The sequence below is a fragment of the Schistocerca piceifrons genome, chromosome X, assembly GCF_021461385.2.
Source record: "Schistocerca piceifrons isolate TAMUIC-IGC-003096 chromosome X, iqSchPice1.1, whole genome shotgun sequence".
Classification (NCBI taxonomy): domain Eukaryota; kingdom Metazoa; phylum Arthropoda; class Insecta; order Orthoptera; family Acrididae; genus Schistocerca; species Schistocerca piceifrons.
The window spans coordinates 727931319-727950369 of NC_060149.1; the positions used below are offsets into that span (position 1 = coordinate 727931319).

General features: G+C 35.6%; 1 protein-coding gene across 1 annotated transcript in view; it reads right to left on the reverse strand.

Moving 5' to 3' along the window:
* Window positions 1-2302: 2302 nt before the first annotated feature.
* The window catches only part of LOC124722678 (nose resistant to fluoxetine protein 6-like), a 292300-nt gene continuing 275551 nt past the window's right edge, over window positions 2303-19051 (reverse strand). The window contains exons 11-14 of the mRNA XM_047247821.1: window positions 13409-13538; window positions 6245-6434; window positions 5894-6036; window positions 2303-3589 (exon numbers count right to left, since the gene is read on the reverse strand). Coding sequence (XP_047103777.1) covers window positions 3476-3589; window positions 5894-6036; window positions 6245-6434; window positions 13409-13538 — 577 coding nt within the window. The 3' untranslated portion in view covers window positions 2303-3475. The remainder of the gene's footprint in view (window positions 3590-5893; window positions 6037-6244; window positions 6435-13408; window positions 13539-19051) is intronic.

Genomic DNA, 19051 nt, shown 5'->3' on the forward strand with positions numbered 1-19051 from the left:
TGGATACAATTTCATGTAAGGTGAAAAAAAGGTGATTTTACATTAGTGAAGGAAAACAAATTGAAATCGCCAATTTGGAAAAAATTCGCATACTTATTTGATGGCAACGAAAAGATAAAAGATATAGTGGCTTGTTTTGCATGTAAAAAAGTATATTCCTACACTGGACACAAAAGTAGAACTTCAAATTTGCTAAAACATTCGTGTGAGACTCGACAAAGTAGCATAATTACTTATTTAAATACCAAGAGAGATGTGAAAGTTCTTGAAGTTCCGCCAAATTTGAAGACAGCCGCAACAGAAAAACTTATCAATCTTGGCAGCAAAGACATTTTACCATTCGAAGTTGTGTGTGGATCTGGGTTTCTCGAGATGGCACAGTTTCTTATTGATGTGGGGGCCAAGTACGGCGCAGTGAGTGCTAAGGAACTGCTACCTCATCCAACCACTCCTAATTTCTGTAACCACTGATTTTGTTGTCACTCTTTGGAAGACGAGTTATTTCTTCCAGACAACGTCAATTATTGCTGGCAGTTTAATTTTTTCACAGCTGTGGCAGCGTTTTGCAGTGTAGGCTTAATACTGTAAATATATTCACCTGGAAATGACAAGGACTGAATGTGTAAGCTATAATATAATCATCAGCTGACATGAATGGCTTCAAAATTTGACACATCCAAGCAGTGAGTACCAAAAAAACTGTCGGTAAACAATGTAATGTGCTAGTAACAGTTTAAAACCATCATCATTTTCAGCTGCCTTGGCACAAGAGCAGCGAAATATAATTGTTTCTATACACGTATTTTCGTCATTTAATACTATTACATTGAATTTTATTTTTTTAAATAGCGTTTCCAATCTCACGGGATCCGAGCCGCTACTGTGTGTGCTCTGGAGCGCCAATGCTTTCCTGTTTGGAATGGTCTGCTTTAGAGTAGGTATAGAGCACTTCCTGTGATTTAAGAAGTCAAAAGTAGTTCAGTTGTCGCAGAAATGGCACCCTAACAATAACTATGTCATTACATACCATAATTCTAAGTACTACTGTCTATTGCTATTAATTACTCATTCAAAACTTAAATATATGTGGATGCGGATAAGGAACTTGCAGATGCGGATTAATTGCTACGGATGTGGATGCGGTTGCGAATTAGGACCTTGCGGATGCGGATTGCACTTTTCTTATCCGCGCAGACCTCTAGCTATTGGCTTGACTATAGGTAGAGTATAAGCTTTCTTCACTGCAACACTTGGAGGGAGAAGGTGGTGGAGGAGAGTGGTGGGGAAGGGTGGTGGTCCCATAACCCTGTCTGCTTTTTATCCCTAGAAAAGATCCCCAGTATTTATTTGATAGCAAGTTGAGTGGACCTGGGATCATCCTGGAGGGACTGGAATGAAGAAAAATCCTGGATCTTATTGGGAAATGGACTGAGGTGCTTCAGGGCCAGAGTCTGGTGCTTGATCTGATAGATCACCATGGCCACATCTGGGAGGATCAAATAAAAATAGTTTGAACAGATTTAAGCTTTGGAGCAGTTCGCATTATCTTCAAGCTTTAACATATCACTTCCTTTGAAGATTATAAATCATAGTTTTTAATGCTCAGAAGAGATCTCCTTTGGCACATATGTTAAAACTTGATGTTTATTCCTTGTTATTTTGGAACATTTCCTGTGGCTGTTGATGTCTACAGTTTGAAGACCAGTTTGATGCAGCTATCCAGGCTAGTCTATCCTGTGCAAGTCTCTACATCTCTGCATAACTACTGCAAAATACATACATCCCTGTATACCTGCTTAATGTACTCAAGTCTTGGTCTCCCTCTAGAATTGTTACCCCAAATTTCCCTTCATTACCCCACTGAGAGCCCCTGATGTCTAAGAATGTGTCCTATCAACTCATCCCTTCTTTTAGTCAGGTTATGCCATTTTTTTTGTCAATTCTGTTCAGTATTTCCTCATATATTATTAGATATACCCGTCCAATTTTCACCATTATTCTATAGCACCTCATTTAAAAGTTTCTAACCTCTTCTTCACTGAATCCATATTGGCTTAGTTTCATTTCCATACAAGACTACACTCAAGGCAAATGCTTTCAGAAAAGATTTCTTGACATTTAAACTGAGACTAGATGTTAAAAATTCCTCTTTTTCAGAAATACTTTTCTTGTTATTGCCAGTCTACATTTTATATCCCCTTTACTTTGGCAATCATCAGTTTTTTTGCTGCTCAAGTAGCAAAACTCTCTTTTTTCTGTATACAATAAAATGGTTTGGATACCAAACTGAAGAAATATAAAATATTTTACATAATTTATATTTGATACACATAAAAAATTGTACAGGTCTTTCTGCAGTAGAAACTTACAATCTTATTTACAATATCCTTTTTATTTAGTATTAACATCTTTACCTGAGAAATTCCTTCAACAATAATGGGGCTGTATTTAAAACACCATTTGCTGTCTGTTTTGTATATGAGCTCTTAAAGTTCAATGTCACTTTACAATTTTCCAAGAATTTTGATGCTTCACACTTACATTTGCAAATGGCTCTTAATGATATATCTAAAAATGTTGTTACTAATAAATAATATTTTTCCTAATGATGCAAAATGCAACAGAACAACAATTGGATAGATATATTTGTAGAATAATTTGAAAAATAAAGCTGTATCTTTTAGCTCTGTTCACCAACAGGTCACTCTTACAGCATCTAATAACAAAGAATTAATTTTTCAGCTTTTGAAACTAAAGGTATTTCCCTTGAGAACATCAATGTAAGTAACTGACAAGATCACTTACAACTGTTTGATTAAAGTACTTAATCAGCAGTGGCTAGCACACATATTCCAGATTGTAAGGTGTCAGTACTCAAGCTGTCAAAGAAGTGGCATCCATTTCATTAGTGAGTTGATTGCCGCTATCTCCTTGATATTTTTGTATCACAGTTGTTTTTTGGTCAAGGGGACCATTCTGACGGCTTGGTAACCAACAACTTCATCAACTTATGAAATTTGCCAAACATGTGGCTTGATATACAGGTGAGCAATAACAATACCTCTTGAAAATCAGAGGTACAGTTCCATTAGCTGAAGAATTTGTTTTCTGTTACTATATACATATTATTCATCAGTGTGGCCATTGCTTCATCTGGTGGTGATTACAGTCAATTTATGTCATTAGTTAATTGCTTTCATTCCTGGAATATAGAAAGATTCTATTAATGAGCACTCAGTCATCACTGGAGAGTAGAGTCTTAAGGTAAGCTCCTCACAGTTGTTTGTTCATTATAAGCTGATGTATTTTACACCCTCACTCAAATTTTCTTTCTGTCAGTCTTCGACATATTGTGCACTCACTTCTAAATCACAGTATACAATATTCAAAGTGGATCACTCATCACTTCCTAGCAAACGATTTGCATTAATGCATTAAATTTTTTACAACATAAAAGAGATGACCAAATTTATCTTCATGACTTCTTTTTCTTCAGTAGAACATTTCTAATATTTTGGAATGGCAAGTCTATGAACAATGTAAGGGCAACTGAAGCAAGAACAATGGCTGCAGTTTCTGCTGCATTAAACTGAAAAAAGAATTATGAATATTAATTAGTAATAAATAATTTGTAAATACAATAAATTACATACAATGGTAACAATATAAGTAAATTCAACAAAATGTAATTGTAGACATTTCCATATCTCAAAATATAAAGAATCACAGGCTAGATAAAGACTTTTGGTATCTAAATGCTAGTAAGGTATAAAATACTTTAAGTTTTTGTACCTGTATTGTCACATACTATACAAATTAATTACTGAGAATACTTAGAATTATACAGTGACATTTTCACTACAAATTATCATCAGTATGAATGAAAAATAAATGGAAATAGTGACAATTCATATCATAGGAAACTAACATGAGACCCTTCAGATTTGTGACTAAATCATTTACTCAATGCAAATCCCTCACAAATAGTATAATTTAATAACTAAGTTTGCACCAGTTTTTTCCCTTTTTATTGAGGCATGTAAAAATTAACATGGAGAAGTTAGTTCCATCTCATTTCTTCTTCCTACACACTTCAGTATTTTTTCAATTTTCACCATATTCCTTTCCTCTTCGTTTGGGGCTACATCAAATTTCAAATTCAATTATGCAATGTTATACCATGCATGCAAAATTTTGATAAAACAGCACAGTTTTGCTGTTAAAATTTTTTTCTAAATTTCTATAAAAGCTTATTTATAGGGAAATTATAGGTAAGCCTAATAACAATATATGTAATCAAGTTCAAATTGGACTTCAAGAAGCTATTCCATCTGAATGAGATGTATTATCCTTTGCTAATTACATCTTACAATCAATAAATATGAAATGTTGCTAACAATCTTTGACACTTAAGTGAAACAAAGCAGAAAGTAATATTGAACAATAGAAATGGGCATCTGCCTCCTCTTAAAGGGGGTCCATGACTTGTAACACCTTGCAGAGTTCCATGCTGGGTCATCTAATGATAGATGTTGTTCCAATGTGTTCATGGCATAAATCATATATTAACACAGTGAAAACCTGATGTGTTAAAATTTTGTATGTGACATCTTGAATTTATCTACACTGAGGTGACAAAAGTCATGGGATACCTCCTAATATTGTGTTGGACCTCCTCTTACCTGGGGTAGTACAAGCAGCTCAACGTGGCAGGGATAGCCATTCATAATTCCGAAAGTGTTGCCAGTGGAGGATATTGTGCATAAACTGATCTGGCCAGATGACATGGTGCATTGTTATCCATAAAAATTCCATCGTTGTTTGGGAACATGAAGTCCATGTTGGATAGCTTCCAAGTAGGTGAACATAACCATTTCCAGCCAATGACCAGCTCAGTTAGACCAGAGGGCCCAGTCCATTCCATGTAAACTCAGCCTACACCATTATGGAACCACCTCCAGCTTGCACAGAGCCTTGTTGACAATTTGGACCCATGGCTTCATGGGGCCTGCACCACACTCGAACCCTACAATCAGTTCTTACCAACTGACATCAGGACTCATCTGACCAGGCCACAGTTTTCCAGTCATCTAGGGTCCAACTGATTTGGTCATGAGCCTAGAAAACTGCTGCAGGTGATGTCATGCTGTTAGCAAAGGCACTTGCTTCAATTGTCTGCTCACTGACACAAAATTTTACCTCATTGTCCTAAGGGGTGCATTCGTCATATATCTCGCATTGATTTCTACAGTTATTTCACACATTGTTGCTTGTCTGTTAGCACTGACAACTCTACACAAACACCACTGCTCTCAGTCATTAAGTGAAGGAAATTGGCCACCGCATTGTCCATGGTGAGAGGTAATTCATGAAATTTGGTATTCTTGGCACACTCTTGACACTGTAGATCTTGGAATATTGAATTCCCTATCAATTTCCAAAATGAAATTGCTAATGCATGTAGCCCCAATTACCATTCCATGTTCAAACCCTGTTTATTCCCATTGTACAGCCATAATAATGTCAGAAACCTTCCTGTATGAATCATCTGAGCCCAAATGACAGCTCTGCCAAAACACTGGCCATTTGTATCTTGTGTGTGTGATGCTATCACCATTTGTATATATGCATATTGCTATCCCATGCCTTTTATCACCTCAGTGTATAAATTTGTCAGCCTTATATGGAAAATAAATGTACATGATATGTATTGTAAACATTTGGTTTATTCTAGATCCTTTTATTTTACTTACATTTTGACTCTACATTTAAACTCTCTCTCTCTTTCTCTCTCTCTCTCTCTCTCACACACACACACACACACACACACACACACACACACACACCGAGTGCTACAAATTATGTGTTATTTTATTATTATTTTATAGCTTACCAGTAGTCGAATGCTATATTGGTCAGTGTGTCTTGTTGTTCCAACATTGTAAAAGAAAATTGGAAACTGTGTAAGATACACTGCATATGATATCCTTGTTGATATTAAGAATACTTTCCATGAGAGAATGCTCCCCATAATACCTGAAAAAATAATCATGAATAAGTACTATGTTGTACATATAATGTATGTGTCTTTGTTTCATTTTCAAATCATGTAACATACGTTACTGAAGTTAGTTCAGTTCTCTCCTGTACTTTTTTGCAGAATGAGATTCAAATTAAATATACAGAAGTGATAATTGATGAGGATGTGAAAATTTTTATATGTATACATATAAAAGGACCTTACCTCCTTGGTTTACATATGATACAAATATTATCCACATAAAACACAAACACCATCCAATAGGAGCAAATGCAGCATAGTTCGCTGCATCTAGTGGATCATATTTGTAGCTTTCTTGACCCATTGTTGCTGGCATTACAAATGACAAGTAAAACAACACAGAAACAAGCATCCAACCAATGCCTATGTATGCCTGTAACAAAACAGAGTGTGATGATTAAAACTCAATAATTGCAAGTAATTGATCAAAATAACTATTACTTTAATTAAACTGATATGTAAATTCTGCAGAATCATATTATATAAAGTATAGAACATGATATTTCAGGAAATAGTACATACACTTATGGGCAAAACGCTATGATTAATTGCTGAAGAGTTTGTTTATCCAACTTTGGAACACAATACAGCAGTGGTTCTGCACAGCATGGCTTTGTCAACTCATGGATAGGTTCTAGAAATATGTGGGGTTGGATCAGTGGTTTGTGGGCACAGAGCTGGCACTTGATAGCTTTCCATATGTGTTCCGTAGGGTTCAGATAAAGTGAATTTGATGGCCAAGATGTGAATGAGGATTCACTATTGTGCTATTCAAACAACTGTAGCACAGTTCTGACCTTGTGACATGTGTAGTTATCCTACTGAAAAATGCCATTGCCTCCAGACATCAAACATGAACAGATGCAAGTATCTGCAATAATTTTGACGTGGTCCACAGATGACATAGTGCCTTTGATTGTACCAGGTCCCATGGAAACCAATGTGAGTGTCTGCCATACCATAATACTGTTTCCAATGTCCTGCACCCAGGATCTGGTGCACTTTTCAAGCAGCCATTCACCTGTATGACAGCATATTCAGACACAATCATCAACTTGGTGTAAAAAAAAAAAAAACATGGTTCATCTGACCATGTTACATGTTTCTATTGATCCACAGTCCAATCTAAATGTTCTGATATTTGCGACTATTATAATTGATGTTGCTGTAGGATCAACTTGGGAATATATAGGGATAATCTGTTGTACAACCCTATATTCAACAATATATGCTATGCATTGTACTCCAAAACACTTGTGCTTGCACCAACATTGTCATCAGATATGTCCCACATCTGTCTTGCTTTGTGCAGTGGGCAAACTTCTGATATCCACATTCTGTGATGGGGTGTAGATGTCCAACATCTTATCACCTACTCATGGTTTCATTCTTCAACCATTTTCCACAATGCTCACAACAGTAGCAAGTTAACAGTTAACCAGCTTCACCATTTCCAAGATGTTCATTCCCAGGCACAGGACCATAACAATCTATCATTTGTCAAAGTTACTTATGTCAGTGAATTTCCCCATTTGCAGATTGTGTTGTTGCTAGAATGATTTCCTATTTATATATGAGTACTTTTCTTACCACATCACGTGCTCACAATGTCACCAGGGGGCATTCGGAATCACAGTGGGCAGTGGTTATGGTGTTTTGTGTTATCAGTGTATTATTCTTTGCAACAAAAGTGCACAAAAATTATTATAACAGTATTATATAAATAAATTTAGTTAAAAAATCACTGCCTGCACTACCTTGCTGAAAAGTATCACTGTTGCTAATAGTAAAGTTCAGAACCCTATCACAGAACACTGATGGACCATGTAGGATGACATCGTAAAATAAATGAATCCGAATCTGTGTCAGTGTGGGTTAAAGGTGCTGACAATTGTAAAAAAAAATTAAACTCGTCGGTGACCTTACCCATTATTATAGAAATTAAATGAAGTCTTTCCTTTCCCTTATTCCTATCAAAAAATAATACAAAATAAAAAAATAAAATTACAAAGCCATTGCATCAGCCACATGGGACATACTCTGTGTGAACATTGACCTTGGTCATTACGCAACCACCTATCCATTATTGCTCTGTGTTTACAAACATGAAAAGCCAAATGAGACACGCATGTAGGATGACTTGTGCACCTACATAGTTCTCGGTATTAATAGCAAATATTGTCTATTGCTTTATAAATTGTAAGGCAGGTATGCCTTCTCCTCCTATAATATTGTGGCATCTTCTGTGTGAGCATCTCATAATACACTGCAGAACTAGCACTCCTGGAAGAAAGGATATTATGGAGACATGGCTTAGCCACAGCCTGGGGGATGTTTCAAGAATGAGATTTTCACTCTGCAGTGGAGTGTGTGCTGATAGGAAACTTCCTGGCAGATTAAAACTGTGCTAGATGCTTCTCACAATTACTCTTTGCATATAATTGGACTTACTGATATGATTATGAGTTTTATTCATTTTGTTGTGTCAAAACTTTTTTGCTGATTTGTACCCAGTGTGGTTTGGATTTGGGGGTCGGTCCCCACATCAAAAACTCAGGCCCTAATATTTTTCCGTTATTTTGTTCTTTCATGATTCAACATATCCTTGAATACTACAGTTTGTATGGCTGATTGATTCCTACTCATGACTGAATATATTCTTCTTGTCTGTACCCGTCATGGTGAGTTTTTCAAGTCATTGTACACATACGCTCTGAACTTTTTTCTCTTCTCTTTTGAAGATTTTGAAGGTTTATTTTTATAGAACTTAACATAAAATTTATAAATTCCAGTAATTTACTTTGTCTCTGTAATTATTTCTATGGTTTAGTGGTGTAATGTTGTAGTTTTGACCTTGTATTATTTGTCTTGTGACAGTATGTTCCACAGATCTGAAAATCTGAATGCCATATCCTGATATATGTATGATTTTTATAGTAGATATTTTCCGTATGTTCTCTGTAATATGTTATGTATCAGATACTTCTATAGATCCATCCGATATCCTGGGCATCATTTTGTACACCATTTGGCAAACCTTATAGTCTGTCACAAAATATTGTAAACACCCTGTTTCCAAATTTTGTGAGGGGGATGATATAATGAATCACTCTCCTCTAACGTTACCTTTTTCTTTATTATAGAGATAACTAATACCATGTATACTCTTGATTCTTGCATAGGTTAAAATTATCTCAGCTATGTCACTAAAAGAATTCATATGATTTTGTATATGATGTATTATATTTCAGGCTAAAAAGTATAAAAAAGAAATTAATTTGTTACAATCAATATGTACTAACAGTTAAAGTTACTCTTCTTTTAAAAATAATTGAAATTACAAAATTTGTGGCATACTTAAAATTCATACTGTTAATTGCACAATCCAATGCTAATTGTTGAATTTATTTCTAGATTTATTTACAAAATTATGACATATTTTAGAGAAGATTCTTCTTTGCTAAAGTAAGTTTGTAAACTCTTTTGCTTTGTAAACTGTTTGGAATAAAGTGAGTACTGCAGAATGTAAGTAGTGGTGGGCATGCCTCTGATGGAAGTAGACATTTTCTAAGTTCGTCACCAACAATTGTTTATTTATTTATTTATTTTTCTTTTTTTTATGAGGAAAATGTAAAAATGGTGTGATGTTGAAAGATGCGACAAAGAATAAAGTTCAAGAATAATACAGGCAAATCTTCATCAGCTATTTAGTCACCAAGAACCCACAAAATCCTCGAAATTTCAGCTGCAAGAATGTACCCCTAGACAAAACTTTGAGCCATTGACAATAACAACAAGATAATGAAGATAAGTAAGAAGTTACTCTTCTGTATATCTTATGCCTCTCAAAGCTTTCAAAATTTGTGTAAAGAATGAGAATTTTAATAGTGATGTGTGGAAGGGTAAGATTACAACTGGAATGCAGTTGTAGGGGAAGGAGTAGAAGAGATGGTTACAGGATAATATGGGCTTGGGACATGAGATGAGAGAGAGACTAATTGAGTTCTGTAATAAATTTCAGCTAGTAATAGCGAATACTCTGTTCAAGAATCACAAGAGGAGGAGGTATACTTGGAAAAGACTGGGTGATACAAGAAGATTTCAGTTATATTACTTCATGGTCAGACAGAGATTCCAAAATCAGATACTGGATTGTAAGGCATACCCAGCAGTAGATCAGATCAGAATGTAGTATGAAGAGTAGGCTGACGTTTAAAGAGATTAGTCAGAAAGAATCAATACGCAAAGAAGTGGGATACAGAAATACTCAGGAATGATTAGATATGCTTGAAGTTCTCTAGGGCTATAGGTATAGTAATAATGAATAGCTCAGTAGGCAGCACAGTTGAAGAGGAATGGACATCTCCTAAAAGGGCAATCATAGAAGTTGGAAAGAAAAACACAGGTACAAAGAAGGTACCTGAGGAGAAACCTTGGGTAACAGTATAAATACTGCTGCTGATTGATGAAAGACGCAAGTACAAAAATGTTCAGGGAAATTCAGGAATACAGAAAAACAAGTCCCTGAGGAATGAAATAAATAGGAGATGCAGGGAAGCTAAGATCAAATGGCTGCATGAAAAATGTGAAGAAATCTAACAAAAAATGATTGCCAGAAGAACTGACTCAGCTTAGAGGAAAGTCACAAGTACCTTCGGTGAAATTAAAAGCAAGAGTGGCAATGTTAAGTGTGCAATGGGGTTCTACTGTTCAATGCAGAGGAGAGAGCGGGTAGATGGAAAGAATACACTGAAGGCCTCTATGAGAGGGAAAATTTGTCTGATGTGATAGAAGAAGAAACAGGAGTCAATTTAGAAGAGATACTGGATCCAGTATTAGAATCAAAATTTAAAAGAGGACTTAAGATCTGGATGACTTAAGATCAAATAAGGCAGAAGGAGTAGATAACAATCTATCAGAATTGCCAAAATGATTGCGGGAAGTGGCAACAAGATGACTATTCACTTTGGCGTGTAGAATGTATGAGTCTGGTGACATACCACCCGACTTTTGGAAAAATATAGTCCACACAATTCCAAAGACTGCAAAGGCTGACAAGTGCAAGGATTATCACACAGTCAGCTTAACAGCTCATGCATCGAGTTTCTGACAAGAATAATACACAGAAGAACGGAGGATGTGTTAGATGACGATCAGTTTGGCTTTAGGAAAGGTAAAGGCACCAAAGAGGCAATTCTCACATTGCAGTTGATAACGGAAGCAAGACTGAAGAAAAATCGAGACAGGTTCATAGGATTTGTTGACATGAAAAAAGCGTTTGACAATGTAAAATGGTGCAAGATGTTTGAAGTTCTGGAAAAATAGGGGTAAGCTATAGGGAGAGATGGGTAATATACAATATGTACAAGAGCCACAAGGGACTAATAAGAGTGGACAACCAAGAGCAAAGTCTTCAGATTAAAAAGGTCATAAAATAGGGATGTAGTCTTTCACCCCTAATGTTCAGTCTATACACTGAAGAAGCAATGATGGAAATAAAAGAAAGGTTTAGGAGTGGGATTAAAATTCAAGGTGAGAGGATGTCAATGATACTATTGATATCCTGAGTGAAAGTGAAGAAGAATTACATGATCTGCTGAATGGAACGAGCAGTCTAATGATTAAAGAATAAATATGGATGAAGAGTAAATCAAAGAAAGAAGAACATAATGAGAAGTAGCAGAAATAAGAACATTGAGAAAATTAACATCAGGATTGATGGTCACAAAGTAGATGAAGTTAAGGCATTCTACTACCTAGGAAGCAAAATAATCAATGACAGACAGAGCAAGGAGGGCATCAAAAGCACATTAGTGCTGCCAAACAGGGTATTCCTGGCCAAGAGGAGTCTACTAGTATCAAACATAGACCTTAATTTGAGAGAGACTTTTCTGAGAATGTATGTCTGAAGCACAGCATTGTATGGCAGTGAAACCCCAGAAGAAAAGAAAATTGAAGCATTTGAGATGTGGTGCTACAGACAAATGTTGAAAATTGGATGGACTGATTAGGTAAGGAATGTGGAAGTCTACACAGAATCAGATAGGGAAGGAATATGTGGAATGGATGATAGGACATCTGTTAAGACATCAGCGACAGACTTGCATCATACTTCAGTGAGCTATAGAGAGAAAAAACTGTGGATGAAGGCAGAGATTAGAATACATCCAGCAAATAATTCAGGACATAGGTTTCAAGTGCTACTCTGAGATGAAGAGGTTGGCAAAGAAGAAGAATTTCTGGTGGGTCTCACAACAAAGCTCCATGCTGATTTTTTTAATGATGTAAACTGTCCATTTAAAACAATACATTTTACAACATTTATTAATCTGTTGCAGTTCATTATAATTCACAAACAGTTCTAGATCATTGTTCGCCACTTAATTCTAAATTTCTCCTTTTGTGTATGATGGTTGCAGTGGTACAATGTTTTGTTTTGTTTTATATTTTTTTAGCACAAAATTTACTTATGCCTTTAAGAAAGTTATCGGATACAAACTTATACAAAATGAGTTGAATTTAGTACTGAAATTTAAATGTCAGAAGAAATAAACTGTGGCAGAAAAGTGACAAACAAATGAAATATAAAGAATTATAAGAAAATCAGGTTATCTTGCAATTTTTCTTCTCTGCCAGGTTTGTCACTTCATCTCTTGCATACCACTTTATTTATATCTACGTACTGACATTGGCTGCGGCTCACTCTTCATTTTTCAAGAGCTTCTGCTGTTTTTACACTGAGTTTTCAACAGCTTAGCTTGTCTTATCTGTTTGACAGTACTGCCACCTACATTTGAATCTCATGCATTATCTACAGGGACCGATGAGCTCAGCAGTTTGATCCCTTAGCAATTTACACACATTTGAACATTATCTACATTTCAAATAAGTTAAGGGATCCTAAGTGACTTGGAGCCTCTTTTGTATCCTCCTACATCACCTCCCTTTTCCTGAACCTTGGAACAAAATATCCTCCATATTCACATTGCCTTTAGCCATAAAAAACACAATATTTCTTGGTTAGAGACCTTTTTATCTGCCACCATTTTCACCTTTTAATTTCAACCAGAATTCCTTCTTTACATTAAATGATCATTGTTATTTGTGCCCCTGAATGTTCACCAGTGACAGAAAAAAATGATTTGGTTTTCTCCATTATGTAACAACCACAAAATAATGGTTAACAAGATTTTTATTTTATTTTTAATGACAGTATATTATTTTTTTCTGTATTCTTTATGCAGAGTAATTATTAACTAATCCTCATAGAAATAAAAAGGACTATGTAAAATTTGTGATTCCAATATGAATTAATAAAATTTACTGAGTTACATATAGAAATCTCACCTTTTTCAATTTAAAATTTCTCCCATATATCCTCAGGAAGTAGCCCACAAATATACCCATTATATAAACTGTTAATCTGTGGCTTGGTAAAATATATGAGAAATCTGCAGTTTCAAATAATTTGGAAACCCTGAAATAAATGTTTACATTTAATGATTACCATTTATGTTCAGTAACACAACATCCAAAGTTATTCAGGACATGAAAATGCAACACTACTTCCTTATGGTAATGTAACACATGAAATAAGTACATCCTTTCACGGCCAAATATCTAGAGTAACAAATTAGTACTGATGAACTAACAGTTATTATTGAATACTTAGCACCAACAGTAGATAATGAATCTATTTTGTGAGAGAGGGAGTAAATGAACATGATGGATGATGGCAATTGACACACACACACACACACACACACACACACACACACACACACACACACACACTGCAATTAAGGATTAGGCTATTGCATATCACTAGAAATAATTAAATGGAAGATTCATGACTATCACTAATGTGTCAGAATTAAAATTTTCGAAGAAGACAAAAAAATGTATCTGTTAGATCACATACTGTTCCTCGAATATAATGCAGAATTTTTTTCATTATATAATTAGACAAAATAATTATTATTGATAATTTTTTGTTTATGAGAAACAGAAAACCTTACAATATTTTTAAGTGTTTTCTACTAAATATGTTAAAAGTGTGATTATTTGAATTAAAAATATAATTATATCAGTGTTTTACTTTTCAATCATAGTAATTAGTTTTGCCTTTTCATAAAATGTTCAGGGATCAAATTTCTGAATTAACTGTTATTTTATTTTTGCATAAGCAGTTACTGAAATGGGCTGTTATTTCATTTACAGTGCCTGCGTCAACTAAAAATCGCAATACACAGACAGATACCCATTCATAGGCAGAGGAATTACTGCTTTCGGGTGATTTAATTAGTACTGACATGTTTTATCCTTGCAAACATCCTACTAAGGGTAACATACTATTCCTGCCCTAGTAAATCCAGTGCACCTGTGTTTCTGGTTTATTTTTAGTAGCTATGCTTGTTGCTACTTTCTGCAGAAATTTGTAAACTATACATTTCACTACTGTTAGGAATATATGTGCAATCTGATGCTATTTTCTGTGTGCTGCTGTCAAGTTAGCCATTTGTGCCACAGTTATTATTGCCTTCCTGTTAAACAATGCTCCAGACCATTTCACATTTTTTCAAGTTTGGAGAGTGATGTATCTGCATTTATTTTAAAATATATATTCATCATCTTCCTCTTAGCTGGAAGTGAAATATCATACAACAGTTCAGTGCAATTCATCTCATGCAATAAACATTCATTTTTGACAATCCCTTGTGTCAGGAGACATTAATTTCCTCTGGCTATGATACTTTGAGTGTAAATTTCTTCCATTTATTTAATTGTACGGCTAGGACCCCCCATTGTGCAGGCTGTTGCCGGGTGCCGGTCTTTCAATTTGACGCCACTCCGGCAACCTGCAGTCGATGAGGATGATAGGGTGAGGACAGCACAACAACCAGTCCCTGGGCAGAGAGAATTCCCTGACCCAGCCAGGAATCGAACCCTGACCCAGAGGATTGACAATCCATCATGCTGACCATTCAGCTACTGGGAGCAGACAATTTCTTCCATGATATTCAGTTATATTGCTTTTTGTCATAGATACACACAACTGAAAATGCTGACAGTCATGTTCTGAGCCTGCTAAAGAGGGAGTGATACATACGACTAACGTTTAAAGTTTTATTTATCTATTTTACCCATTTGGTGATACACATTTAATGTACTAGATGATATCAGACATTGGACTTAAATGTGGTTTTTGTAAGGAAGAATATTCATGTTTATAATTATATCTACTAGAAAGTCATATAGAGTATTCACACATTTAACAAAAGTGGTGGTGCTATAGATATTCTCTAACAGATCTTTCAGATGGATTACTATACATTTTATATATTGTGGCAATTTTCTGAACAATTTTATTTAAATGTAGAAACTTGTTTTAGCCAAGATATTAAGCAAGTTTTCTTTTAATGTTGTATTCTGTTTATCTATGTTGCTATTTCTTCTCATACTACTCTCACCCTCCATTAATTTTTGTTTAAATAGAAATAAGTTTGCCACAATACACAGCTTGAAAATCATATCACTTTTAGTGTTTCAGACTTTTTTTACATTAATGTCTAGGAGTGCTATTGTAATACTCATACTGCTGGTCTTTATGATTTTAAAGATTCCCTGCTGGAGAGTTTCCAGAGAATGCAAGGCCATCTATTGGATATACATGCAAATATTCATAGTAACCACTATTTGATGGATGCTCATTTTTGAGTTAACAACCTGCACTGAGCTTGGTATTGACATAACCAATATATTTGTCTCATTTTAAATCAGTCTTTATCAAAATACAAAAGAATTTTATGGCACATTATTTGCAGTGAGGTGATGATACGTGAATAGTGAAGAAATCTATTTTTATAGCTGTGAAAATTATATTGATATTATATTGCTGTTGTTCATAATGAGAACCATTTACTGAGAGTGATTTGTAAGAGAGTTTACTACCTGTTGAAGATTTATTTCTAATTTTGCTCATAATTTTTGTCATCAGCAAAGAAAACTGTTTTATATGAATCAACATTCATGTTAAGATACCTGATATAAATAAGAAAATGAAGATTTCCCAGTAATGATACTTGAAGGACACAATAAGAGAGTGTTCCTTTGACAAATATTCTGAAACTATTTGTGTTTTTATTTCCATGCATCTTATGCTTACTTTCAGCTTGCAGTTGCTTACAAATGAATGAATGCATTTATTTGAGAGGCCCTAATGCCATAACATTTAGGCTTGTTTAGGAAAATATTATGGTTTACCATGTCAGTGACATTGATAAGTCTAAAAATATACCTGTTGTCGACTGTTTCTCATTAGCTATTTCAGATGAGTACATGGGTAAAGAATACATAAATACTTTTCTGTTTTCTGAAACAATTTTAGAGATTAGTTAATGTCTAATTTTTGTTTCTGAACTTGATCAAGACATTTTGCATTAGTTTTTCCAATAGTTCACTCAAATGAGAAAAAATGTGAGGACATCATAGTTCATCACTTTCTCTTCAATCACAAGTTTTGTAAAAAGGTATCAATTTTGATCATTTTTAGCAGTTTTGGAGATCTGTATTATTGTACTGAGATATCCTATTGAGGTATGAGGAGGTCAATCACATTTGGAGAGAGAGTTGAAAAATTCTGTTTGATATACAATCAATTCCTGCCATGTATATAGTTTTTATTACTTTTATGGGGTTTACTATTTCTTGCCTGCTAACACTATTAACAAATGTTTATAATTTACAGGTGTTGATTTTTTTATTAGCTGTTGATTTTCAGTGTCTTTACTTTCAGTGGGTTTCAAATATTCCAGTGATATAGCTTCTGAATACTTTTTCTGTTCCAGTTGAATTTGTAATCTTTTCTTCATTGTGCAACAAAATGATCTTCTTTTTACGTTCATTTCTTTAATTCAGGTAGTCCCAATCTGTAATGGCACCTTTGACTACAACTGCAGTCTTCCAGAAGTCCAGGTGAATGCCTTCCATTGCATGATATTGCCCTCATCACACTGCATCCTTGTTGCATTTTTGAGCAGTTGTTTGCCTGGATAATGGCATATCCTGAGATGACCACTGATTTGGAGTAACAAGAGACATGATTTCATCAAACTGGGTGATATGTTTCAATTGATCCACAATCCAATCTTGATGATCCTGTACCCACTGCAATCATAACTGATGATCAGTGTGGGACTGTGGCAGGAGAGGGGTTGGGGGAGGGGTGGGGGGTGGGGGGTGGGGGGGGGGGGGAGAGAGGTGCTCTGCAGCAGTATCATTCTCAAGAATGTGCTTTGAAACACTTTTGCCTGCACTTGCATTCTATCCTGTTGTCATATATGCCATAGAACAGTCCCTATCCTCTTTTACAGAGGAGAGAAGCGTCCGAGGTACACATTCTGTCATGAAGTATGGACATTCAACAACTTGTTGCCTAGTTGTGATTTCACCATCCTTCAACCACTGTCCATAGATGCTCATAACAGTAGCGAGTGAAGAGCCAATCTACTTCCCTGTTTCTGAGATGCTCGTTTCCAGGCATCAACCCATGACAATCTGCCCTTTATAAAAGTCACTTATGTCAGTTGGTTTCTCCATTTGTGGCTCCTTATCACCACCAGAATGATTCCCCATTTGTCTCTGCTATGCTTATATACTTTCTTTACAATATCACATGCCCTAGTATAGAATACTAATTAGTTTGATTTGTTTAAGTGCAAGTACCACTTGCGTATTAAGTATCCAGTATATTGGTATGTTCCCCATCATGCTGTAGACACATTTACATATATCTCCATGTTCTTCTTGACATATATTTGAGCATTTCCAGTTCATAATGCGAAATGCATCCTCAACAGAATTGCACACTTCTTCATTTGTAGCATAATGATGGCAGATACATGTGCTATAATGACTTTCCATAATGAGTTGTTAAGTGAGCTGATGTCAGGATTTCTTGGTGGCCACTTCAAGGGAGCTTGTGCTGCTAATGAATCACCATCCTGGAAAGTGTTTGTTTAGGAAATCGCGCACTGCAAGAGCTTAGGGGGCAGCATATGGTCTCATGGTGGGCAGTGGTCATAATCATTTTGGATCATCAGTGTATATCTGCCGTGATGTTACTTTTTTAGAAGGTTGAATTATGTCCAACTCTTCCCCCCCCCCCCTCCCCCACAATCTCTCTCTCCATCTCCTCCTCCCCTCTCTCTCTCTGTCCATTTCCTCCTCTCCCTCACTCTGACCATTTTCTCCTTCCCTCTCTCTGTTCATCTGTGTCCATCTCCTACTTCCCCCTGTTGGTCGGTCCATCTCCTCCTCCCTCCATCGCTTTCTGTTGCCATGTTATCATCCCCAGCTCTATAAGAAGCTGGTTGTTCTCAACCCCCACAGTATTTCTTTCCAAGTAGTAAGTAACATGTGTACCATGTTTGATTGAAATTGATCCAGGAGTTTAGGAGGAGCTTTGACTGGGTTCATACACGTCACATATATTTTACCCATGTTTAACGTACTTTACACATTTGTACACATATTTTAGCTATATCTCTTGCAAATTTTGCCCTGCAGTTATGTTTTCAGGCATCTCAGTGTATATGATGACATATCTCTCGACTATATGTCTTACAGGGCTATATTTTTGCCAGTACACTCAGTGGTATACATGAATACTGCCAGCAAATTATTTTGTGACTAGAGTTAACAATAAATAACTAATAAATTATAATGTCATTACATGATGAGGCAGTTTTCCATGCACCTCAGTGTTTGTGACACAATATCTTCGGAACTATGTGCCACATAAAGATATATTTTTGCAGATGCATTCAGTGGTATACAGAGTGGTCCATTGATAGTGACTGGGTCAAATATCTCATGAAATAAGCATCAAACGAAAAAACTACAAAGAACGAAACTTGTCTAGCTTGAAGGGGGAAAACCAGATGGCGCTATGGTTGGCCCGCTAGATGGTGCTGCCATAGGTCAAACGGA